General features: G+C 33.4%; 1 protein-coding gene across 5 annotated transcripts in view; it reads left to right on the top strand.

Annotated features, from left to right (window-relative positions):
- The window catches only part of LOC121130124 (uncharacterized), a 48806-nt gene extending 21554 nt beyond the window's left edge, over window positions 1-27252 (top strand). Inside the window, exons 1-2 of one of the 5 annotated variants that reach the window (XM_040725850.2) lie at window positions 23362-23569; window positions 23714-27252. In XM_040725850.2, coding sequence (XP_040581784.1) covers window positions 23825-26107 — 2283 coding nt within the window. In that variant the 5' untranslated portion in view covers window positions 23362-23569; window positions 23714-23824 and the 3' untranslated portion in view covers window positions 26108-27252. Of the gene's footprint in view, window positions 1-23361; window positions 23643-23713 lie in introns of those variants that run through there. The other 4 variants (XM_040725846.2, XM_040725848.2, XM_040725849.2 and 1 more) reach the window with 4 other exon arrangements.
- Window positions 27253-27476: the final 224 nt, after the last annotated feature.

The following is a 27476-nucleotide window of genomic DNA, read 5'->3' as shown; positions in this document are numbered from 1 at the left end:
TGCAATAACTTTAGTTTTTGCGTCGTGATAATCAACTCTCATATTTTGAATTTAACGTAAACACAAAGAAAATACTCGGGGCTCTCCGCAGTGTGGATAAATAATTAAATTGTTGTAGTATACGCCGAGTTATTAAGTTTTTAAGAATGTCTCAAAATATTAGCACCATCTTGTGAAATAGTTATTCTCCCTAAGTGTACTTCGACTTCCTCGAAAAAGGTTAATCTCTTTGTGTCTCTACACAATTCCCCTATGAACAAAATTGCATATTTCTTGATAGATATAATTTCACCTAGCGGAAATTCCATGATTTATTTTCCTAATTTTCTAAATTTTAAGCCATTGAAAATATATTTATAAAATAAATAAAATGGATATGATTCGACTAAGGAGTAATCTTATTGGACCGTCTCCAATTTAGTTGCTCATATGATATCATCATGACCATAGATTTGAATTCTTTAAAATGTCATTTTTTTTTTTTTGCAAAGTACATATTATGTACGTATACTTAATACAAACTTTTCAGCTATTATTTAAGGGTATGTGTGTCTACCTATTAGTGTTGGGTTTGGGTCAGAAAAATCTGGCTCGAGACCGTAAGAATTTTGATTGAATCAAACTTATTTCGTTATGGACTGCTCACATAAAAGAATTCGCTACAAATCAGTATCGTTTTAAATTCAGTATAAACCGATTTTATAGTTAATGACGTCATGTGTTTTTCCAAATGGTGAACAAATGTGGTAGTGTGACGTCATATACTTATAACCCCTATAATTATTGGGAAGGGGAAGAAAATCCGCCCATAGCATGGCTTAGTTCACTAACACATGAAATCAGAGTGTATTTTATTATCAGCTGTCGATGTGGCTGCTTCTTTTTTCTTTATTAGTGTGTCCTAAACGTTGATTAGTTCAATAAGAATTAGCTATTGTTCAGCAACTGCTAACGTTTCACAAGGATGATTGAATAAATAATTATTAGGACTGATTAACGACTCCAAAAAAGCGTTATTTGATTCCACTTATTCTTCTGATTTTAGTCGTGCAAATATTTCCTATATTTTTTGGAGAGCAACGGAGTAATCAAAACTTTTTGGAAGAAACTTCTACTTCATTTTCTCTGTTTCTTTAATTGTATAGTTAGATTTTTTGACAACCATTAGATTAATGAAATTTTGTCAAACAATAGTTGAAACATTGGGAGACATTAAGTATGCAACAAAAAGTATGTGAGAAAGAATAAAATACTTAAAAAAAAGCACTGAATTTTATATCTAATAATTTACCTATTACGTATAAATTCCTGTATAACCTGCGGAGAACGAAATGAGCGCCCCCTTCAAATTTTTTCAACAAACCCAGTAATGATCAAAAGATGAGATGAATTGACCAAATAATTATTACCAACTAATTTTAGGCATTCTTTGGAGGAGAAAGGTTGTGACATACATTAAAGGCTACGACGTGATAAATTGAGATTAAATAAAAATTGGTACATTATCTGATACCGCGGTGTCTACCCAAATATCCCTCGTAATCCCTCTAGAAAAGTAGCATTAGACCGAATCGAAAAAATAATTCGATCACGGATCGAATCTCAACATTAGTCCCGATACTTACAAAATTAGTGTTGTATTCGAATTATAACTATCAAGTTCAAATGATTGAAGACGAGTCGTTTGAAGAGATCGACAAAGAAAAATATTTGTTCATTGAATTGATAAAATCTAATTTGAACAATTAAATTGGTTTTAAGCTCCTAATTTTAGCAAATATTTATTTACAAGTTGGCAAAATATGTATTTTAAAAAGTTGATTTCATATAAACAAAGCACAAATTTAATTAATATGTATAATTATTAACATCTCTGTCGCATCACAACCATTTATTGTTTTCCTTCTTTTCATTATAATTTCCCTTACAGTAGACAAAATTAGTGGCTGGGGATTTTAAATCCGAAAGAAGTTAAGACCTCAATGTCTTAGCAACCCTGAGATCTATACGTATGAACGTGTGCCCATCAGATTCAACTGATAAAACTGTGTAAGTTAAAATACTAAATCCTTAAGATTCCTCCTTAAACGAACTTCGTGCAGCCATTATTGTGTATTTCCGTGCACGGCAGAAATATGTAACACTGTAGATAATGATGTTTGAGAACTTAAATGTGTGTTTCCAGAGTCAGTGACATGCAAAGATTCTAAATGAACCGGTAATTGTAACCGGATTTATTTCGGAAAAACCCAATATTTATAAGACCTTATTGCTTTGAGTGAAAGAAATATGTGCTCCTAACTTGCTGGATCTGAACCCTTTGGACTACTATGTGTGGGGCGGCGTCTTGGAGGAAGTCCAATAAACGGACACAGCATTGTTGACTAGTGTCCGCGGCCCAGTTCAGTACGGTAACCGTCCAGTGAAGTCTCACATGTCGGTCTTTAGAGAATATAAAATCGATCTCTCGTGACGTCAATGAGAGGTTTTTTCTCTCATTATTCCGTTATATTATAAAATAAATTATGAAACTGAGTAAAAATATGCTATCTTCCTATTATTTAGCATAACTTGCAAAAAAATATAATTTTTGCAAGATATGTGCAATAATCTTAATATATATATTTCTTAACTCTTTATTTGGCTTAATAAACCATCGATATCTTTATGAAAAATAACAAGGACGGGTCCCAATGATCGACAGTAGTGAAGACCAATAGGAGTTGTCCTAAGAATGGACCGGACTGGGCGAATAATTAAGGACCAATACAACACTACTCGTGACTCCTTGCTGCGGGCTTCCGTTCTTGAAGCAATGCCCAACATGGGAAAAGAGTTCTTCATCCATGCCGATGTCAGGTTCAGGGCCATGGCTGGAGACTGTGGTCGAAGCTGGAGGTGTTGTGTTTGAATTATTTACTTCACTCTTATAGACCCCGTCATTTAAGAGTAAAAGATTACTGAATAAATTTTGAGGAAATAATTGATATATACATAATCCTTAAATTTCCCGGATTTAAAATCCCCACCCTATTTTCTCGAATATTTAGACTCTAGAGGATAATTCGAGTTGAAAGAAATTGGTATTTCATTTGTAATTGTTGTCATTATGAAGTTAATATTTTTTTAAAGTTTGAGTTGCGCTTGAATCCAACACTAATATATATATATATATATTATATGTATTGCTGTTTAAGGAGTGCACAATCTTTGTATATATATATATATATTATTCAGAAATACCTGTTCTAACTATTATTAGTTCGTATATACTAATATATAATATAAGAGTGAGCACATACACTTAAATGCAGACGTTCAAGAAACCAGTTCAAAAATGAGGTTGGATATGAATACGGTATTAGAAGTATGATTTCGTATAGGCTGTAGTCAGCCTTCGATCATGCCTTGGAGCTTTTTTTTTTTTTTTTTTTTGTGAAAGTAGAGAAAATATTAGATTGGCTCATGTATGTATGCATATTTCCAGTTTATATGTTTTTCTCCCCTCAGAAATACATTTTCTTCTGGGGACGATCAAAAAACCAACTTTGGTAAAGGGTCATGCATCTCATTTAATTTTTGAGAGTCTATTACCCCATTTTAGTTTAGAAAAAAAAAAGAAGGTACTTTTTGGTCAAAGTTCGACATTTTTAGGCTTCTTGTACCGTGCCCAATATGGGGTGTAGTACTCCATTAATGCTTGCCCTCATGGGCAATCAAAACAGTGCTTAAATCCATCCTTGACGAGTGCTCAAACAACACTGAGGCAAATTATAACTAAACGGTCCCAAAGTTGTATAGTACAAAATCGTTCTTTTTGACGCCATCTGGGGTAAACCCATTGAGCTAATACAACATAAGATACGGGTACACTGTTATTAGTTTACCCAGGCGTTATACTCTATCTTTCCATCTTGAAATTGGAGACAGTAACAGTGGAAGGTTGTAGTTCAATTATCGCAATCCCTAAATACTAAGGAAATCACTTTGCGGAGCACAAGATATATTATTGCCATTGGATTAAAAGGAGAGGGACCTCGACTTTTTCGAGATATTTGGACAATTAACGCTTTGAAGGATCGTGAAAGTAGATAAAAGGTCTCATTATGTGGAGAAGGTTATGAGTTTCTCTCTTACGGAGGAGGAAAAGAAGGGCTCGGGTTCGATCTATAGACTGAGGAAACAGGCCAGAGAAGATCACATCGTAGAAATAGTCGTAGTTCTTTACATAATGTGATGTGATCTCCTCCGATCTCATCCTCAGTCCACGGATCGACTCGAAGTCCATCTCCTCCTACTTCAATAATATAGTTCTCACCTCGCTTCATCTATCGAAGTTATTTCTTTATTATTAAAAGGTTTCAAAAATTGAATTTCAACATTCCGCTCTTCCTGTCTTTAATTTTTGAGATAGAGAGAGAAAATATGACGTGCGGGCACACTCATGTAGTGTACCCTAAAATATTAGTTACTAAGGTCACCCATTGACTAAATAATGTATTTATTTTTTCTACACCTATTATAGGATGAATGAGTTTGTAGATCCTCGATTTGAGGAGTTTGTACGTTTTGTTTGTCAAAAGATTAATGGATATAATTGCAATTATATAATTAGCGAATCATTGAACAAAAAACAAAACAAAAAAACGTGGATTATTGAGACTCTGGGCCTTCATGACCCCTGTTATAAAGTGGTGTGGATCCTAGCAGCCGTGGAGAAGTCATTAGCGAGGAGATTAATCGATTTGGTGGGGATACTCTTTGATCTTTTTCTCTCCAGGTTAGACAGGAACTCGAGATCCCTCTTTAAATTAAGCTTCAACTTCCTACTTTCTTGAAGAGGTCTTCTCCATTATTCTTCATCTTTGCCACATTGAAAACCAGGCTCCTGGAGCATTTTACCATGTCCATAATCCTCGCTACCTCAACTTCAACATTTATGAGATCTGTAATGCGCTTCCTTTTGATGTTTTTGTTGCTCAGTCATGATGACGAGATGACTAAAAGTTTATAGTAGTTACTTTATGCACAGAGGATGGCTGATCCAAAATGTCAAAAAGTGATCACTTCACAGTCCACACTTTTCCACCCAAACCCTGAATTAGGAAATTGTATAACTTACCATGCATTATTTCATTACAACTTAGGTCATCTATTAACAAATACTATCCTTTCGTTTTGATCTATTAAAAATTACATGGCCATTATGTATTTATGAGTAGTATAACTATGGGCATTTGAACTTTATAATGTGCCACAGAATACTTAAATGTTTTAGTCATTTGTATAGAAATGGTAAAAATTATACCTTTCCTCCCAGGACCTACTGTAAATCCTTCATTTAAAGGTATTCTTCGCAATTTTAGGTTACAACTTGTACAAAATATATAAATGTACATTTGTACAAAATACTTAAGGAAAAAAACAAAACATATATATATTCTTTTTTTTTTCTGTAAAAAGACAAAACAAAACCCTCGTTAATTATAATTAGTATGTCATGATTGGCGGACCTCCAATTTGTTTTATCTTTTTAGCAGTGGGCGTACAGTTTCGAAGCCCTTGCTCCATTAAATGGTCATTTATTGACTATACACAAGTGGGGTATGTACCTACCTCATTTTTAAGATACTACTTGAGGGGCGGGGGTGAGTAAACAGAGGGGCAACAACAATATTGAGAAAGACAACAAAAATTGTCTTGTCATATTTTTATAATATGTATATAAAATTATTATTATTTTCTGGGAGAAGGATGATGATATTGTAGAATTTTATGATTATGTTATGTTATGATATTATATTTTTTTCTTCTAAAAGAAAATATTGGTTTTTTTATTATTATTAAGAAGTACAAAAGTTGGTTCTAAGGATTCTTATTAATGTTGTTACTCCCTGCTTGAGATGTCTCAGGTCAAATATTATAGGTAGTATTTATGAAAAGAAAAATATCTATTCATTTGATTGTCAAAATAAATAAAAGATGATGGATTAAGAGTTAAGGGAAACTCTTTAAAGAAAACCGTAAATAATAATATTTATTTATTTTTCATAAGAAAAGCGAAAAAACACTATTTATCCTCCACAGGGATTCTTTTGAGTTGATCCTCATACATATTTCATAGAGAGAGAGAATATACATTAAAAACATGGGCTAATTGCAAAAAAGTAAGAAATAACCTCTTTAAACTATGTAGGTATATTGAAAGACTTTTTTTTTTTTTTGCTTGCTTGCTTTGTCTGCTGCTACCTGTTGGTCTTTGTTACTTTCTCTTTCAAAACAATAATTTACTAACTAAATTCTTATTATAAGACACTCTTTATGTATGGTAATGATCGCATCATTGCCATAGATTAATACAATGGTCATAAGTGGGTCATGTACATTAAAATGATACTAATTCAGATAAAGGTTTTAAAAGTTAATATAAAACCAACAACCTAGAAACAGTTTATATGAAAAAACCCATTACAGGGTGCGGACATCAAATATTCGCCTGACAGACGCGCACGTAACTAAAAGACGATATTGTATATCACCCTTGGCAATATACCAATTGAAATACCTGGAAATCATCCTTTCGTTAGCATCAAGCAAGGCACGCTGAGAGCAACATACGAGAGTATGAGTACAATTGAATTCAATGAGCAGGAAAAGAGGTTTCACCGTCATCATGGCTTTGGTACACACCAGTCGGACAACAATCAATATATATATATAATCCTACGGAGGTCAAGGTCAAAGTAGCACAAAGTGTTAAAAATCTATAATCGACCATAACTTACGAACATATTAGGATACATGACTCCAAATGATGTCCTTATGTAGGTTTACTAAAGACGCTTAATATTCCAAAAGAAGAAAAACAATCAATCTAGAAACAAGGACCATAGACGGAGATTTGTCTTCTAGTAAGGCCCATTCTTGTTATATTTTGTATTTAATCGAAAATCTAGGGATTTAAATATCAAAATACGGCTAGATATTTTGTAAAATGCTTTGGCCATCGTGACAATATAACTAGACACACCCTATTTCAATTAATACTAATGATTTAAGTTAATATAAATACCATGTGCATGGAGAATAAGAACCCCCCTGTTTTGTTAAGTCACTTGATAATTTTTTATCAATTTCATTTCCTCCTAAAAAAATGATGACAATTTTTTTATAAATATAATATATATTAAAAATACTACTTAAACAAAAATCATTATTGATATTTAAAATAATTTAATAGGAGGATAATTCCCCTTTGTCATTTTAATGATGATATTAAATGCATTTTTTATTTGTATGGAATTACAACATGAAATGTATTACGTGCCGGGTGGGACTGTTAATATGAACCATGAATACTTTAATGAGATTTATTTCTGTAGGCATTAGACATGCTCAAAAAGATGAGCTGTATTCAAGGTTGCGTCTGGTTTAGATTCAGGAGCTCTATCGGTTTCGGTCTACGTCTTTTCATTTCAACTAGTTGCTGTCTCAGATATGTTTCATAAAGGCTCAGTTTGCTAACATTTAGTTAAAATAAGGGGTGTCGCTAGCAAATTCGGGCCTAAAGTCGGTAAATTAGGTACAAACAAGGCTCCGGTAACCTTATACACGTAGTGCCCCAAGTTCCCTCCAAAAACTAAGGTAAATTATGGCTAGGGGATAGCGCAGGAAGATGATTGACTTACTTGGTTTACTACCAGATGATTTTGGGTCTTTCTTCAGTTTTGTATTGAGGAAAGATTGCGTGATAATATCAAGGTAATGAAGTGTTTCATTTACATAAAACTATAAATATTAAAACGCTATAATGATACCAAAAAATAAAAGAAACGAAAATAAGCAGAATAGCCTGTACTGCTAGACTAATCAAGTTGGTTGCAATGATAGTTTGTGTCATCTAATCTTCGATGTAGTCCCTTCTGGCGTCCACAATTGCCTCAAGACGTATTTAGCCGTGTTTTCTGACATATCGGCCAATTGTTTGTTCGCCTTAATGCCAATGATGTTCTCGCACCTAAGAGTACAACCCTTGGACTCTACACTTGACCAAAAGACTTTGCGTGAATACAGGAGCCATACTTCTTCTTTTCAGAAATAGATGTTGTTGCTCAGCGCTCTTTGGGCAGTGGGGGCCTGAGCGCCGTCTTGTTGCAGGACCACAATATCCTCCGGGAAGTTAGTTGAAGTCACAGGACGATGTGGTCCCATCCTATCTTATTTCCTGCTTCAAGAAGCGTCCAGATCGTTAGCTGAGTGTATCGCTCAGAGCCCATTTTCTTCATAACTAAAAAAAACATTAGTAAATAAATTTTTAGAGTCTTGTGAAATGTTCAATGGCCCTAATTTGATTATAGTCCATCTCTGAAAAACTCAGCAGAAACTCTTCATTTGCTAATAACCTAGTGCTCCGATTTACAAGTTGCACTCGGTACGTACATATATATGTATATAAAATGTTTTCCTTGAGGCTATGCGTTTATTTTTATATACATTTATATATCTTCTAAATAAGCAATACATTAATTTTGCATACCTAAGAATATCCTGGAATTACTCAAATAGTTATTGACTTCTTTTTTTTTTTTTTTTTCGTCATTAAAATAATTTAAAATCCGAGTTTTTTCTTCTCTCCCTCGTCTTGTCTATCAAATACATATATTTATGCTCAAGAATGAGGAAGGATGATTTTTGGCCATTTGTATCATGTCCAACACATTTTGCTACCAAAAAATGAGATGAATAATTTCTAGTACTTGTAGTGATCCGGATTAATCAGCCAAAAAGTCGGATATCCCTAAATAATTTCTGAATGTTATTACGAGAAAACTGGAATGGAAATCAGAAATTTCTCTTGAGATGTATTCAAAACTACAATATCACCATCTGCGGCCACACACATGCCTCAAGACGAGGCTGGAAGCTTCTGTGGAATCAATGGCATGTGGCCTGTTCACGGAGAATGGAAGTTTTTTAATCTATGAGAATATCGTGGCGAGTCCTAACGGGCTTCCTCTCAATGGCGTTGCAAATATAATAACCCGGTTAATTTAAATCTGGTGATGATGGTGATCATTTCTCCTCAGAGCAGAATCTCCCAAAGTTGTCCTAACACCATTTTGGGGATTTTTGTTGCTATAGCATGGAGATTCATCCAAGCCTCAGAATATGACGATGAATAGGCATCACCTTGAGTTCTAACTCTTTTGTTATTGAGTTTATTGAAGATATTAGATTGTATTTCACCTATTTCCTAAGGACCATTAATTTGATCCATCTTGTCTTGTCAATGTACCATCTGGATATTTCCCGGGCTCCAAATCTGATTGGATTCTTTGAGTTGACTGCTCAGAAATGTGATAATCCTTCACAAAAGAGAGAAAGTTTTTAAAGGACTCATTTCCGTTATTTTAGTGTTGTGATACATAAATAGAACGATTCTATATTTTGATTATAAATACATTCCACCTCTTAAAATAAATTGAAGATTTTGTGAAAACAAAAGTTAATTGTTTTTGGTAGTTAATTATGAAGATGGCTGCGAGGAAGTAAGGACCTTCTTTTTAATATAGTTTCCTTAAGTACATAAATAATCATTTTCCGAGAGGGAAATTAATTAAAATTATTGCCAAAAATAAAAACAAGATTGAAAGTTTTTAATTTGCTTCACACTTGGAAACCCAAAAAGGTATCCTAGTCTTTAAGTTAAACACATATTTTAAAATAAAATTTCATCATCTATTGTGGGAAAATTTGCAATAAATCTTTAGTACTGATAATGCGGTCTTCGGATTTTTTGGCCTAGGTTCTCCCTTAATAACTCATTGCTTAGAATGATGTTTGGTTTCAGGAGTGTAGGGATGTATCCATGTTTCATCCATAGTAACGAAAGTTAAACGACATGAATTAAGGATTTATGTTAAAATAGCTTTGATGGAAAATTATTTTACAAAAATTATATGGGGTTTTGATATCTTAAAGGAGTGGATAATTTTATTAGAATCTAATAAAAGAAATTATGATAAAGAATGCAGTTGATTTGAATCTGGAAATAAAATATGAAAACATTTTGATATAATATATGTAGTATAAAAAAATAGTAAATCCAAACACAATCATCCAATCTCATAAATCTGTTGTTTTTGTTTTGTTTCTATTATTAAAAACTTTGTGCATCAATTAAATCAATCCTCTTACAAATATTTATAAGTATTATATAGACAAACAAGTTTCATCTCATAAATAAACTCATTTAAAAAAATTATATATATATATATATTGAAAAGATCCTGAATGGATAAATCATTTTGATTTCAAACTATAAAATAATGAAATTTTTATAATAACGGGTGCTCAGATCAAATCTGCACATTTTTCAAAGTCTTGAAATTATGAGTGTTCCTTGGCATATTGGTTATTGTCTTCTTGATGGATGCAATCAAAGAGTCCTGGGTAGCATGATATTTTATATTGTTTTTAGATTCAACGACGTAGCCTGAGACAATAAAATCCATGGAATTAAGATCCGGATTGTTAGGGAGTCGTATTTCACTGAGAAATGGAGCAGTTTGCAGTCTGTATCTATTGATTTCAGGTCGTTCAGCACACAGGCTCTCACGCTCACTTTCCTGGTCCCCAGGTCTTCAGCAATTGAGCTAATGCTTCTGGGAGGGTCATTATTGGCCATGGTCAGAACTTATTGGATGAATTTGCTTGTCTTGACTACCCTGGTTCACTTTTTTCATCTCAAATGACGGATCTGGGATCTTCAGTCTCCAGAAGAGCCTTGGAAATCTTTGGAACAGTCTGGATTTGTATGCTAGTCACATTCTAGACCTCCGGATGTGAAATCTCTATGCTGTTTTTGGCAAACAAAAATAATTGTTACAGTGCAACACTGTTCCTCCTTGGAAAATCAATCTTCTTTACATCTAGAGCAGATCTCGTCATGATGCCCAAAACTTTATTATCGTGTATTTCTATCAAAAAAAAAAAAAAAAAAATCTTATTAACCCTTAGGATGTGTCGCAAATTGTAGTTAAAGCAGTCAAATTTTATTTTTTTTACAATAAGATCATGAGAAATATAATTTTCGAAATTGTATTTTATAAAATATATACTTTGGATATAAGAAATATCCGGATATAGTCAACTTTTCATCTTAAAAAACAAAACAAAAAAACAGTTCCTTGAATGTATTTTACCTATACTGTCAACTAAAATTAAATAAAGGCTATTAAATGTAGCTAAAATTCTTGGCTATTTTAACTTATCCCACAAATACATTTTAATAAATATCGGGATTTTCTTAATTTCTTGATTTTTGTTCCAGACTATTTTTATATTGACGCCCTCCCCGCATATACAAACTATATTAATTTATTTATACAAAAATTGAAGGATCGAGATGATTTAACATCTTTGTCAAGGACTTTCTTATTAGCTCCAATTAAAGTCATTTTTGCTTGAAAATAATGATGATTTAACTCCTATTTTACAGAAAATACGTAGATAATATGGTATTATTAAGAAACATCCCATATTCAAATGGGTTTGGTCCAAGTTATAGATAGGCACGTACCTATGGCTTTACATTTCGTTTCTTTATTTTATTTTATTTTAGACAGAAAGAAAAATGGACGTGAAATACGTAATGAGACAGGACATTTATCTTATGAAAATGTGTAATATTTTTAGTTTCTATTGTTTACACGACAATCCTATCAAAAAAAATATGAAGGAGTTTCATCTACCCTTGAATAATACATAAACATTTCCCAAATGTATGTTTGTATGTTTAAGCTGTGTTAATATGAAACCGGAATTTTACCATTAGATGACAGTATCAGTCAATGAAGTTGTCGTAAGACAACTTCATTACGCCATTTCCTTTCTTTGACTTCTGGCAAAAAAAAGTATTAAAAAAAATACAATATCCACCGTAGGAGTTTCCTACAACAGTACAGTTGTATTAGCGTTAAAGCTGTCAAATTTTGTGCTTAGAAACTACCATTTCCGCCGGAGAGTATTGATTATTTTAAAGCATTTGAAGAAAACTTCATACCAATTTTGACGTGAGAAACGGAGGGGAGACAAGGTTCTGAGTTGAGGTGGAATCAGAAAGGTATTTTGAGCCTATTACGAACCTGGAACTAGAACCTGGGGAAACCGTACACTCAGTGAATGCTACCGTGAACAAATGATCAATTTGAATAGAGTTTTGAGTGAAACACGACTGGAATATAAAAAAAGGCAGCATTAAGTAATTTTGCATTATGATATTGCAACATCGCACAGAGGAAGTGACTGATACCTTTAGTTGGGAAATACTTTGGGAAGCGGATAGACTAGTCTCCGTTTTCATCAATGGGATACTTGTTTGCTCAGCAGTGTTTTACTTCTTACAAAGATCTGCAAAAATGAATAATTGCTAGTTTAGCTCAAAAGAGCAAAAAAAAATATAATAATTGCACGGTATCTACAAATAGTCAAACAGGTGAAGAATATGTTAGCCAGCGATGGGCAATACTTTAAATAAAGTATTATTTATCATTTTCATGCAAAAAACGTGTATTTTCTTTTTTTTTTAAATCCTGTTTCATATTTACAAACCTGGTTTGGGTACAATGGTGTTTTTCTTATTGGGTATAGATACATTTGTATTCTTAGGGTAATTATTATCGTCAATTTCTATCCACGAATGACTCTTTTGAACCCTTTGCGTGTGTTGCAAATGGCACTTTTTTCTCTCTTTCAAATTTGATCTTCATAATACAAGGTTGAAAAATTGATAAATTTTATTTGAAAGAGACCATATCGGTTCGAATATAAGTAATTTAAATCAAATAAAAGCACAAAAATATAGTTGAAATACTTAAATATTTAAACTCAATCCAAAATTTAAAATAATAAGCCTATATTTGACTCAAACATGTCTGGGAAAAAATAATAATAATAATAATTGGGGGTTTCCCTATTCGTGATTTATGTTCAAGATTGTTTTTATGTTGACGTATCAAATACTCAACTACTACTCAAATAATATTTTATTATTGTATATGTGTGGAACTAGGCAAGAACAAAAGATGGAGAGAAAAAATGCACATATTCTCGCAAAATATTTTTATTCAGGTTACATGGATATAAATTTATATATTATGTCCTCAGTAATATAGAAAAAAAATTAGGTTATACTACTATTTACATAGGAAAAAAATTAATAAATATTCAATAATTTCTTTAAAATTTTCTATTATATACAAGACATTATATCCCTCAACACAAAAAGAAGAAAATATGATTTGTATTTGGGTTAAAAAAAACATCATTATTTAGCCAAAATACCGTTACTTTTTTAGGGGGTGTCCCGGAGGAACTGTATCCCTCCCACCCACAAATATTTAAATTAAAAAAAATTAATTCATTAAATTAATTTCCTAAGAAATTAATTTTCTTTGTATAGCTATGAATTTTTTTCTTAAAAATTTAATATTTGAAATTTTTGGTGGACAACTGTTGGTTTTTCCTAAAAATTAATTTTCTTTGTATAGGAAATTTTTTTGAAATTTGGAAATTTTTTTCAAAAAAATTTAATATTGGGATTTTCAAAAAAATTTAATTTAATATTGGGATTTCCCCCACAAAAATTAAATTTTTCATGAATGGTTTGAAAAAAATTAAAAATTAATGCTTTAAATGTTTTTTCACATAATTTAACCAATGATTTTTTTCCCCCTCAAAAAGTAATATTTAGAATTTAATTTTTTAATATTTTATCCCAAAAGTTTAATTTTTCAAATTTTTTGTTAACAGCTAGGGGTTTTTAAAGAAAAAAAAACATCAATAACCAAGCCCTCTCCCAAAATATAATCCAGTGGAAGCCCCTGTAATATGCAATGGACAAAAAAAGGGAATTTATAATTCAGCTTATGTCTCCCTAATCAATGTTTTGAACTTTGACTGATTGCACTAGCTCTGGTTGAGCTGTTAAGAAGGTATAGCGGTTCCGATTCTTGAAATGCTAGAACTGGAACCGACAAAGTCGAACCGACACTGTAATATATTGCTTATCGGTATTTGTTCATCTACTTATTTTGGTTCGTTGTAGTTTTTGGTATATTAATGACCCTTTAATATTCCATCTACATGATTATATGTAAATGAAAGCCGTCGTTACCTTTATTTTATCACGCAACCTTTCATTAAAAACCCATAAGTCAATTGCTAGTCTGCTTTTAAGTACTACGAGACTTTTATTGGCATACTATTTCTTCACAATTTTTAAAATGAATTCAGAATTATACACATATATATTAAACTTCCCTCATTGTGAAAAGCATTGCCGTGAGCAACTTTAGTTCTCGGGCCTTATTAGAAGTCTCTCCTCTTTTGTACATTTTTGTTCAAGATTGTTGTATGTTGACATACTACAAATACTGTGGTCTCACTGTACAATATTGATGTATCTATAAATTCATACTGTGGAAAATCCCCTGTTTTCCATGAATTCCTAATTAACGGATTTGTTTCAAAAGCCAAATTAATTGGATTCTATGGGCACCACGCCATTGTTTTCAACACGTATTTATTTATATTTTCGATAATTAACTCTCCCAAAAAATCTATTTATTTTTTTACAAAATACATACGTCTCATAATAAGTTTTTGTTTTTTAAATATGTTGTTTAAACTAGGATAAAAGCTGGTTTTAAAAAAAAAATACAAATTCTTTTGTTATTAAAACTTTTGCAGATTTTCTTTATTGAAATCATAAAATCCATTAATTTTATTACTTCTATTTTTTTCCTCATGTATAGCTTAAATGCCAATATGACTGCTGTCCATACAGGATCTCGATATGTAGTTTTATTTTCAAGTTTGGTCAATCAAGAGATTTACTCTTTAAGCCCTTCGTTTAGTTTGTAAATCGTATACCTAAATAGAAGAAGTAACAAATCATTAGTGTTGCTGTAGAATCGGATCTTTGAGGACATCCAAGCCTTATATCTAAATAGTAGAAGTAACCAACCATTAGTGTTGCTTTAGCATCAGATCTTTGAGGTCATCCAAGCCTTAGCCACAACTTATTCCCTGAATTTATGGCCTCAGAGTAATTATTTTTATGTTAATTGTATATCTTCTTCAGAAATTCAAGCATTAGGTTGCACCGCTGCAAAAGATTATTGCAAGCTCGCCGATATTAGTGAACACTACAATGTGTAAATATATATATACTTGACCGGTCATGATGATCAAGGTATAAAAGACATGACCAATCACGTGTGCATTTCATCATTTATCGATGACCGGCCATTATTGGGATATCAGAAGTTACATTCTTTAACTTGCTGAATGAGAATATAATTCGCAGTTCTGAATTGGGGGTTCGACCCAAAAATCCCCACATATTAGGATCCGTACCGAAAAAATGATAAGAAACTGTATTTAAAAAAAAGAAGCAGTATCAAGTCGTGAGTCAATGTCAAGTTTCCATGACAAACGGCGAGTCATAAAAGACCACCTCTAGTCTCTTGGCTGGTTATTTCACCGTGAACATTTTCGCCGTTGGTAATTTTGCCGCGTGAATTTTCCCTTCTAAGTAAAAAAATAATAAAAAAATGGACACTGGCCATTTCCACCATATTGGAATAAATACCTTGTTGATTGATGGAATCAAAAATTGACCGATGCCAAACACTTCTGCCCGGCCGCCAAATTACAAACAACGTCTTATGAGCGCATGGGCTCACGCCTGCACGCTATAATTCATGCCTATATCATTGTCAGATACGGGAGTTGTCTTTGTTTTTATTTCCTTCATCTCATAGCTACGACTAGCTATGAGATGAAATGTCTTTCTCCAATACATTTTTCAAATTGTCAGTGATACTATGTATGTTATTTTACTGTTTGTGTCTTTGAACAAACCGGTGGATATGATTATTTTCATCAGTGGTCATATATAATTCTGTTTGGAATGGTGTTCTCAGACACATCTTTGTATAATCCTAGGAGATTTCCGTTTCTTTAGCTGTCTTCTTTGTAGGAGTATTGTTTTTACATACTTATGGGTCGGTGATAATACCCCTTATTTTTCTATCTTCACTTTCGGAAAGAGTTTATTCAACTTTATTGTTGAACAAAGGGATTTATACAAAACTGCAAGTTTAAATCCTTCTTCGAAGTGATGTGTTGTCATAGTTCTTCATAATTGTCAATTGATTAATTTACGAGGACTTAAAATCATTTTAATTTTTACGAGCTAGCAACAACCATTATGTAATCTCGTAATTAATTTTCAAAAGTATATGTACAGGTGTGGCTCTCCATACGTAAGGGATACATAGGTACTGGCGCATTTAAAACTGTACTATACAAAATGTATATTGGTCCCAGTTCTTCCAGGCACCCCCATTAATGTAGCCCATTGTCCTCAAATTCATAAATTGTTACATATACAGACTTTCAATCCGGAACAAGTTTATACCTTATTATTTTGGCAATACTGAGATCTAAATTTATAAAAATGTGCTCTCCAGATTCCATTGACAACATCTTTGAGATGCACTCCAAATACAAACACTGTATGCCTCCATGCTAGGCGTACGCCCAGGGATACTAATGAGCTTACGAAGGTGCCCAAATCAACTGTCCACAAATTTGACAAGGCTTGCAAGAGACTCATGATCGTTCTCAGAGCAAAAAACGAACTCCAGAACTGACATGTTTTGGGGAGAGGTAATGTGGTCTCCTAGCTATTCGGATCGGAAATCCTTGCCATGCGCACGCAATACTTTCATCATTGGTTATCTTCCATATCATTAAAGCAAAGTTTCTCAGTTTGTCATCACCTAATTACACCGGGTACTAGACTCATATTTAATAAATGTTTATCCTGTTTCATTAATATGACGTAAATGGTCTTATTTATTCCTATAAAAACATTTGTTTAATGGTTGGAGAGTCACATACCAGCAAATCAATCATATCAGTAAACGTGAAAAATATCTCCCTTTTGTATAATGACTAAGTGAATGAAATTCCTTTATGTAATCTGTCATATCTCTTTCTCTCTCATTCTCATATATGCAACTGCCTACTGTGATTGTGTATACAGGCCTACTCCTAGCTCATTTTGCTCTCTTTTGTTCAATATATATATATATATATATACATAATACCAGGCGTTGTTGTGTGTAGAAGTCCACTTGTTGCTATGTACGTCGTCCGTGTATACAATTATGTACTCCTTTTATGTTGTTGCAAACCTGTTGCAATCAGTTTTTGTTCGTTTTTTTTGTTTTGTTTCTCATAGGAGTTGAAAATTGCAAATGATTCATTTGTAAAAAAAATGTGTTTTTGACAAATCAATTCATGGTTCCATGATCCACGATTATATGAAGAAAAAAAAACTTAACATTTTTGAACAAAAATGATGAAATAAGAAAATCCCAATTTAATAACATATATAACAACCCAATCCGGTTCTTCCGATTTCCGTATTTTTCTTATATATATATGATGACAAATTGCATTCAAACATATTCAGATGTTTATGGACCACGTGTTATTTTTTAGTCTAGACCAAATTTCCTTTAAGAACCAAATTAGTTTCTTTCACAAAAAATCATAACAGTATCTAACCGTAGACGTAAACACAACACTAATATATATTATTCTATTCTGGGTATATGATTGAAAATTGAGACTACTTATCATCTATACATACTCCATGATAGACAAACTGGTTTGTTTTTTTGCACTCTTTTCTGTAAGTGTAATTTCTTGGCTGCTGTTGAAGAGTGTGTAACATTTAAACGACATTGCTACGATGATATGTTCATATCTATACGTCAATTAGACGGGGGAGAAAAAACTGGTATGCTAGTATATGCTTACTGCAATGAGTATTAATCTATCATGAACTCATTTCTTGTGACACAAATTTTGAGAAATGAGTCGGCAAATTAAAGTATTATGTATAATATATTTACATTTAACCGTATGGAGAAAAAAAAAAGGTTCGCGGCCTTTATGCCTTTGATCTTAACGATTATCGTGAAGAATTGCCTGCATATACATTTAATATATTTATGTTTCCATGTTAATTTTTCAGGAAAAAGGAGTACCTTTTTAATAATCATTGTTCAGATGGTACATTTATAAGTGGGTATTATATTCTGCAGGCGGTACTCGTATGACTCATGAGTCGAACAATTTGGTGATATTTGACACAAAAATCCCAATTCCAAATTGCCTCTCTAGTAGGGAAAAAATTCGCTACTTCATGGCTTTAGATTAACTTTTTCCCCCTCCCTAACTGATCCTAAAAAGAACAGGTTATAGTCTTAGTCTTGGTCATACTGAAGAAAGTATTGAATTTTCTCTTTTTTGACGTCTATTTTGGAACGCTGTAATTCACAATTGCCACAACAAACAAAACGCAAATTGTAAATGAACTTTTTTTAAGTTCACGCTTAACCTTTTTATGATGCAATGTGTATGTATTCATCTCTCGGCGTGTGTTTATTATTGTCTGTCTACATTCTGGATTATTGAGTTTACAAAGCTGCCCTGATCAACTGTTTACGATGTTTCGAAGGCTTTCAATGATTCTAATGGGTCGGGAGACCCTGCAAGGTAGACTCAGGATATTTCTGAGAGCAAAAAAACCACACTCCAGACTTCCTGACATGTTTTGAAGAAAGAAAATATGACCTACCAGCTACTCGGATCTGAACCCCTTGGATTATTATGTGAGGAAATCTTAGAGAAAGAGTCCAAAAAACGTGCACATCACAGTACAATTGACTCTTACTGGGCTTCCATTCTCGAGGCAGTGCATGACATTGACAAGGAGTTCCTCACCAAGGCTTATGCCAGGTTGGAGGTTGTGATTAAAGCTGGAGGTGGTTGGATTGAGTGACTCCGTCCGTAAGAGCAAAAGATTACTGAATTAATTTTGAGGAATAAATTGAAATATACATTATCCTTAAATATTCTGGATTTAGAATTTCCACCTTCTAAACTTTGAGTCAGTCAGTACTACAAGCTCAGAATTCATCCATTTTGCATCTAAATCGTGGATGGATTACTTTTTTAAAAAACTTTAAAATGAAAACAGGGACTGATCCAATCCGGACTTAACGGGCATTGTATTGCTTAAAACAACATTGACACGATTGTATTTTTCCTTTTGAGTATTGAAAAAAATATTACTTTTCCATGTTAGCATCGTGACTTGTTTGACCGATTTGAAATAAAAATACAGAAGAAAAAAAAAATCGTCTTAAGACTTTGAATGAAGTCATTAATTATGATTGAATTAATACATACATATACATACGTAAGGTACAAACTTATGTATGCATAGTTGTTGAAGAAAACAACACCCACTTAAATCATGGATTAAATAAAAAAAAATGCTGATGAAGTATTATTAAAATTTTATTCGTTTCTAAGTAGATTCGGTATTTCTACATTCCAATGTTTTCATAACTAAGGTAAAATGAGAGGAGTTACCAAGTGAAGATCATTGATAACGTACATGCAATTCTCTATGCAAATTCAAGACGAAGGGGCAACTCATTCTTATACCTATTGTTCTTAAAACAACATAAGATTGTGAAACGCCACAGGAGTAAAAAGAATGACCCTCAACGCATATTTAAACTGCATCCTGAACCGCTAGAACTGAGACTGCAATATATTGCTTAATGGTCTCGGTTCTCGTGTTTATTTTCGTTTGTTATATTTATCTGGAAAACTAGTTTTAGGGACCAGAACGTGTGTTATTTCTTGAGCCAATCCCTCCACTAGCCTCCCCTTACGGCTCCCACTTTGAAACCCATAGTCTTAAGCAACCTTAGCTTCCAGGGGCCCTGTTGGAAATTTGGGGCACTATGTGTATAAAGTAGCTGGGGCCCTGTTTGTATCTAACGTCCTTTCCTGTAGCCGAAGTTTCTGACGACGTCCATGTTTTGAGTGTATGTTACCAAACTGAGCCTGTATAAAAAGTATCCGAGACGGAAACTGTTCTCCTTAAAGAACCAGGAAGATCCCTTAATATTAGTTATTATCATTATAGTTGTTTAAATGATGACCCTAAACGCGTGCGATATATTTTTAAAGTTGGTAATCTATAGTGTTTTTTTATATTTTCCAACGCTTTTCACGATGTGACCCTTCTATCACAAAAATACTCAATGTATTTTGTTGTCAGCTGTCGATTATCTCGTCTCACTTCCTAGCTCGAGGCTATTTAACTACGTGGCACTGCGTGCTTAAGAATGAGGGAGAATAACACTGATGATTGGTTGTAGATTTATAGGTATGGAATGGTTTCGTTTTGGACTCAGGAGTAGAATTGAGGATGGAAATTGGAGTGATTCCTATGTTTGTTCTATTTTATTTCCTTCTCTCTTCCCTCCCCCTTGTAGCTAATATTATGAAACGTCATCACAGCTGAGCATTTTTCAAATTGTAGAGGCTACCATCTTGATTTTTGGTTGATTTTTTTTATAACATTTTCAACTCTTATCTACTCATATCTACAGCAAGTGTGTTTGTATGGCCATCCTATAAATAGATCATACAATATGTACTGATTGTATGTAATTAAACAAAGTTAAAAATAGCTTACTCAGGAAGAAGAAAAAGACGGTGTATTAATGAGCAAATGGGCCATTCAAAATAATTAATTATTTAATTAATCCACAGAGTCGTGAACATGCCTATTTTTCGACGATTAATAATAACAGTACTACTTATTATTATTAAAACATTTTCTGCCTCTTTTAATTGTCATCAATTAGTAAGAAAGTTTTATGTAACCCCTGTTTATTAATGATTGGTGCAGTGCCACATTAAATGAAATTTAAGGATCATTCAAGGTAATGAATAATAATTTATATAATTGAACTCACAACTAAGCAAAAGGTTGCAGCCATTAAAGAATACTGGATCGAACGGACTCAGATGTGGGTGCTAGAAATTGTGTCGAAAGTTGAGTCATTTTATAATCAATTATATCCTGTTGAAGTTTAAAATTCAAAGTGGTCATATTTTAATGGATCATTCCGTACCTGATATGCTGGACTGAAGTGGATGGAACTCTAGCTCTACAGCACATCACTAATTTCTCCTTTAGTATCAAATGGATTTTGGATTTTTTTAGTGATATCATTTAAAGAACTTTTACCCACATTGATTAATTAATTGATATAATTACATCTAATTTTTTTCCCCGTGATAGTATTAATACCTTTCATTTATTTCCTATTATAAATGATACTTTAAAAACAAAATGTTCAAACTCTGCGCTCACCACCTACAATCACCCAAGTTTTCATTAAAATATTACCTCCTACCCTTTTTTTTTTAAAGGGATTGTAGGCTCTGTTTTTAAAAATATTAATTATTTAATTTATCATGTAGATAAATGTGCTTTGGGAGTTTGTGTGTGGCTTTAAGTAATAGTATTTCTCACTTAAATATCAACAAATGGAGATTCCAAGTAGATCCATTTCATTCATCATTGTGGTGGTCCAATTCTTCCGCCGTGTAATGGCCTAGAGTCGTCGTCGTGGTCGTCAGTTCACCCTGTGGGAGATTGAATTCATATTTATCATCATTATTTCTTGTTGTGACATATTCTAAATACTTTTTATCTCTTCATTATTTAAAAAAAAAAAGAAGGAAATAATGTCAACTTCTTAGGAAATGGATTATACTTGTGGAAAATATAACCTACCGGTATGTAAAAAGGAAAAAATTGGAAATTAATGTAATAATCCTGACTCCTGTACTAGTGAACATCCCTTCCCACTTACTTCAATTATATTCTAAGCTTACAAGTAACCTTGAGGATTTGTTACAGACTTATAATTATGAGTCTTTGTTGGACTAAGTGTAGAATTGAGATATACATCGGGGAAATTCTTTGTTAATTTATTTTATTTCCTTCTCCCTTGTCACAGCTGATTGTTTCTGATCTAATGAAACGTCATGAGAGCTTAGCTATTCTCCCTCTAAATATTCTTCAAATTGTCAGGGTTACTCTGTTTATATTCAAGGGCGTCCGCAGGATGATTATTATTAAAATTTAAAAAAATCAAATATTAAATTTTATAATAAAAATTCCTTAATTTAGGGTGGGGGGCTACAGTCCTTCTAGTCCTCCCCCTGCGGACGCTTCTGATATTCGATTTTATTTTTTAATATGCCCAAAATGCATACGATTTCCATCACTACTTACAACATCTCAGTATGAACGCTTGGCCGCCGCAAGTCAGATATCCCTCTGGTAATTTTTCTGGGACCTCTTTCTTAAAGCTCTTAAATAAAGATGATCTATATGCTGACATGCCCCCTCCTTTACTGCCGTTACTTCATGATATCATACGCTTTATATTGTAAAGCAAAGGCCCCTCTTCAAAATTATCCTGACAGTTTGTTTTGAGAAATTAAAAAAACACTTAATATTGTTAACTTCAAAAAAGAATACTCTCATTTCAGGTGATATTTTCTACAATTCTTCTGAAGAACTCAAGTGTTTAGATATAAATAATTATATACTACTGACATTGTTGACAGAATCATTTGTCCAACAGTTGCGGAATTTGGCTAACTACCAAGGGATTTAAGCCTCTGTTTTCCTTCTCTTTGTAGAAGAGGAAAGGTTGAGAGATATGTAAAATAGTTATCGTAAGGAGTAAACAAAATAGAACTCATAATTTGAATATCCCGCGGGATAATTTGGGAGCATGTCTTTAATTTTTTGAGGCTCATAGTGAGGATTTTGGTTTTCTAATAGAGGGGGTTTGTCTCTTAAAATAAATTTTTGTAGACTTGGAGAGAAGAAGTTTGTTGAGGGTTTGTGAAATATATACTTCTAGAAAAATCATGATGTTTCTCCGTTTATGAGAGGAACGCGGAGGCCTTTATCAAACGAGTCTCACTCTCTCTCTATCTACTAAGTATATAGTCTTCTTCATATGATATCAATCTTAAGGAAGAGGCTACTCTTATATTACTACGGTATATCTGTGAGGTTTATCCTTCTCCTCACCTAATGACGTCAGGGTGCGAATATATAACGCTTTGTAAAGGAAATCTTATTTAGTATTTTTTGCTGTATAGTAAAGATACGCAGTAAATGTTATATTAAATACATAATTTGAGAAAAAATAATATATATTAATACTTATATGTAATATGCCGTTCCTATTTACTCTGAAAGCGATGTGTAAGAGAGTGTGTACTCTATCTATGCCTCTAGGCCTTAGGCTTTCTAAATATTAATATTTTTATTTCTCTGTCTCAATTCCCCCCGTTCTCTCTTTCTCCTTGTCTTTAAATCTATTTACTTATAACATGTCAGTCAGTACGCTTTTATTCGAGTCGAGTTAAGAGTCGTCTAAAGCAAGCAAGCAAAGAAACAAGCAGTCGCATTACATTTTCGCTTCCTTCTCTACATTTATAACTTCTTCTTCTGTTGTTGTTGTTGTTGTTGTAATTCTTTGCTAAAAATATAATAATATTTCAAGCAGTCATTGTTGATTCATCAAAGGTGAAGGGACCCCCGTAATGAAAGTGTGTTATTGAGCTGTATATTCCTCTACCATTAAGTTAATATTTTATCTGTGTGTGTTAACTATATAATTAAGAATAACTTATTCTGTGTATTAATTGCCTATTAATTTGTATCTTGCAGTTATTTGAGAATGATTGTCAAAAATCCTTGGAATCAATTAGTACTTCTAGCACATCCAATCCTACAATTACAACGTCAGTGAAGAACTCTAATTCTAATTACATCTCTTCAATGATTGTGTCTGTAACAACTGCGAAAATGACTGGATTAGACTTAGGACCTCCTCCTTCGTCTACAAATTCTAACTCCGGCTCTACAACCTCCTCCTCTTCTTCTAATAATAATAATAGTTCAAGACAAGAAGACTTGTTGACAACCCCAAAAGTTGAGCCGAATGCACTTGGAGGTGGGCTGCTCTCCCCTCGTTGTAACAATAATAGTCGTCATGGTGAGGATATGTTGACAACACCGGTTTTAACTACCCCTAAAACCGCAGAGTATTGGTCAACACTCGGGAAAGACATTCCCTTCTCACCCACTTCCCTAGTCTCAGTTCCACCGCCACCTCCTCGAGAGCTACCCATGGACTCAGACATTGGACTTCGCTCACCTTGTGACGGTCTTCTTCACAAAAGAAGAATGTTTAAAAATAAAATCAATTCGGGGAATAGTGTTAATTCAGACTCTAATTCCTGTGATACCCCTGGCTCAGATAATAGTCCGAGAGATTTAAGTGTTTCGTCTGGAGTCAAAGAGGAATTGATGGATAAGGATGAGGACTCGAGTAATGGAGCATCATCCAATGGGGGCGGGGGAGTTGGGAGTGTTCCAACTCATCTTCGTCGTCAGATCTCAAAACCCGAAGGGTTAAATAAAAATGTTGCAAGGTTTCAGCATTCGCCCCTTGCTGTTCCTAGTCCAAATTGGAATGTTGTTGAGCGATACATTGGTGTGGAGATCTTAAAAACTCCAAAACTTTTAGATAATAGCTTCTTTGATTTCCTTGTTCCTCCAACCACTCCAAAAAATGGTAAGATATCTGGGAATAGGGACATTTCACCTGGTTCTGAAGCGGATCGATACTCTGGGCGGGATCAAAGGCTATCACCCCGTCTCTCTCCACGTTTTCCTATTCCGGAAGCGCCAACTGATCTTAGTAAGAATAACAGCAATGATCGTATTCCCCCATTGGCTAGAATTGGGGATGATGATCTCTATGAGGCTGAGGATCTATCCATGTCAAAAACTTCCTCTTCCTCACAGCAACATGAAAATAGTAGTAACGTGAATAATAACAACAATTCAATCCCTGTCAAAGAAAAAAGCCCAACACCCTCACCTCCTTCTATTCAAACTAATGATCCCTTGAAGCAAGAGTATTCTCCATCTCCTCCCGATGCATCAAATGTGATGGACTCCTCCGCCGCGGCTCCTCCACCTCAAAAAACAATCAAAACTGAGATGGATAGTAGCGAGCAGCATCAGCAGCCCCCTATCTATGACTACCGTCAGAGTATGAGTGGTCATCCCGCTGCTCATCCAGCCTCATTTCCTCATCCTCTCTATTTCCCACCTCAGTTTCATTCAGCTCTCTACCATCGTCAAATCTATTCAGAGCTACAACAGGGAAATCACCAAATTCTGAATCGTGGTTCTCCAGTGCAACAAATGGTGGATAGCTATGACTATCAGAGCCAACAGACCCATCAACAGCAGGCCAACCAGCAGCAGCAACAACAAGTCCATCACCATCAACATCCGAACAACTCTTCTTCTGCTCTCCATTGGTCACAACAACACATGAACAATCCGCACCATTGGACCATCCCTACAAGCAATGAGGACTCCGCCATGGACGAAGACAATTCATCATCCAGTCCTCCGTACCATTCAAACAACAACAAAGGTCCAACAATCTCTGTCAAACCTCCGTCTGCTCTCATGCATAATTCATCATCTACAGATCTTGTCAAGTCATCATCAGTCGTTCCCTCTTTCTCTCCCTCATCATCTTCTTCTTCTTCAGATACTAAAAAGACTTCTCTCAAGAAGAGATCATCCAAGGATCACTCTGCCTCATCCCATCATCCCTCAAAATCATCATCATCATCCCTTTCAAACCGCCCTGAAAAGACGGCCCCAAGATCCAAAGACGGTGTGAAGCGTACCTACGTCTGTCCTCACTGTCAACGCTCCTACGATTGGAACTACAATCTGAATAGACATTTGAAATATGAATGCGGAAAAGAAAATGCATTTCAATGCGCAAAATGTAGTCGAAAGTTTCCGCACAAACAGAATTGTGTCTATCATTTAAAGAGGAAACACAAAATTGTGTGCGATAGCATTGATCAGTATGTCTCTAAAGGATTTGTCATATTTCAAGGAGCCAATAATCCCTCCTCCTCCTCCTCTTCTCCACCCTCTACATCTCCCAACTCCTCCTCTCTTTCAGGCCCACCCCATCATCTCTCCGGTGGGCATTTATCTCGAGAGACTATTGCCACGTCTTAGTAGCTTAATATTATAAAAATATATATTTGATTTAATCTTTACATCTATATAATTATTATCTCTGTCCTTCCTTCAATATTTGATATACACATTTAATAATCATTATATCTTATCAAAAGTGAATTAATTATATATCAACAACCTGTGTCATCTCTCTATGTATGTCTTGTTTTCTTGGGATCTTATTTTCTGTATAGTATTCCTATAAATATCTCCTTCCACCAACTTTATCACTCCTTTCAGCAAAACAAAAATTATATAAACTTTCTATTTTTGTAATTAATTAATTATTATTGGTGCTTGAGCAAAAAAATAAATATATGAGTGAATATAATACTTGTTCTATGAGAGAAAAAAAATGCTGTAAAGCTACTTAAACTTACAAGGATATGAAAAAATCATTTTTTTAAAAAAATATATATTAAAAAATTCATATAAATCTGGTGATAAAAAATACTTATAGCTTAATATATATCTACGTTGAATAACTATATGGTTTTTTTTTTTTTTAATTTAATGGAAGTGTGTGCGTGCGAAGAAAAGTCTTTAGTTATTAACTTTTTTTTTGTCTCTTGTCAATTGCAAGATCCCCTTTGGCCCTTGATCCACAAACTTCTTTATAAAAAATACATTTTTTTTTTGTTGATTTTCCATGTATTTTCATTTGCTGTTTTTTCCCGTATATTCATATATTTCTTTCAAAAAGAATTGTATAGAGTAATTTTTTTGTATCTCCATTCGTTATAAAAAATTGCGCAAGTTTGTTATGGCTGTGAAGTCCCTAAATCCCACCCATTCGCTCCCCACCCCCCCATTTATATGTAATAATTTAATATAAAGGATCACCCTGATTGTATCCTCGAATCCATGTCTTATATACATCATCAATATATTCGCTGTATTTTTTCTTTCTTTGTTTTCTTTGATAAATGTGATTAACTGTTTCTTCTTATTTCAATACATGTGTTGTTTCAATTTAAAATTATTAGATTTTGATGTCATGTCCTATTTTTTTTTATTTTTTTTTTTGAAGAAAAAACAACTAATGATTACCTTGATGATTAAATGACAAATATATATTTTTTCGAATTAAAAAAAGATATTTAAAAAAACCAGTAAATAAAACGAAGCGTTTATTATTATAATTTGATTAAATTGATCTTCATTTCATTTCTTATGTTCAACGGATAGTTAGAAACATGTTCAGCTCATTAGTAAAATATCGTATGAACAAAAAGAAAATCATTACAAGATCAAATCCCGAGTCTAACATGAATTTATTGTCCCAGTTTCGAATCTTGCCATCGTATAGACGTAAATTATAATCCGTCAAATCAATCCTGATAAATACTACGAATGTAAGATGAAA

Source organism: Lepeophtheirus salmonis, chromosome Z (genome assembly GCF_016086655.4).
Source record: "Lepeophtheirus salmonis chromosome Z, UVic_Lsal_1.4, whole genome shotgun sequence".
Classification (NCBI taxonomy): Eukaryota; Metazoa; Arthropoda; class Copepoda; order Siphonostomatoida; family Caligidae; genus Lepeophtheirus; species Lepeophtheirus salmonis.
Note: the sequence above shows the minus strand (reverse complement) of the source record. Positions and strands in the feature narration are given on the sequence as shown.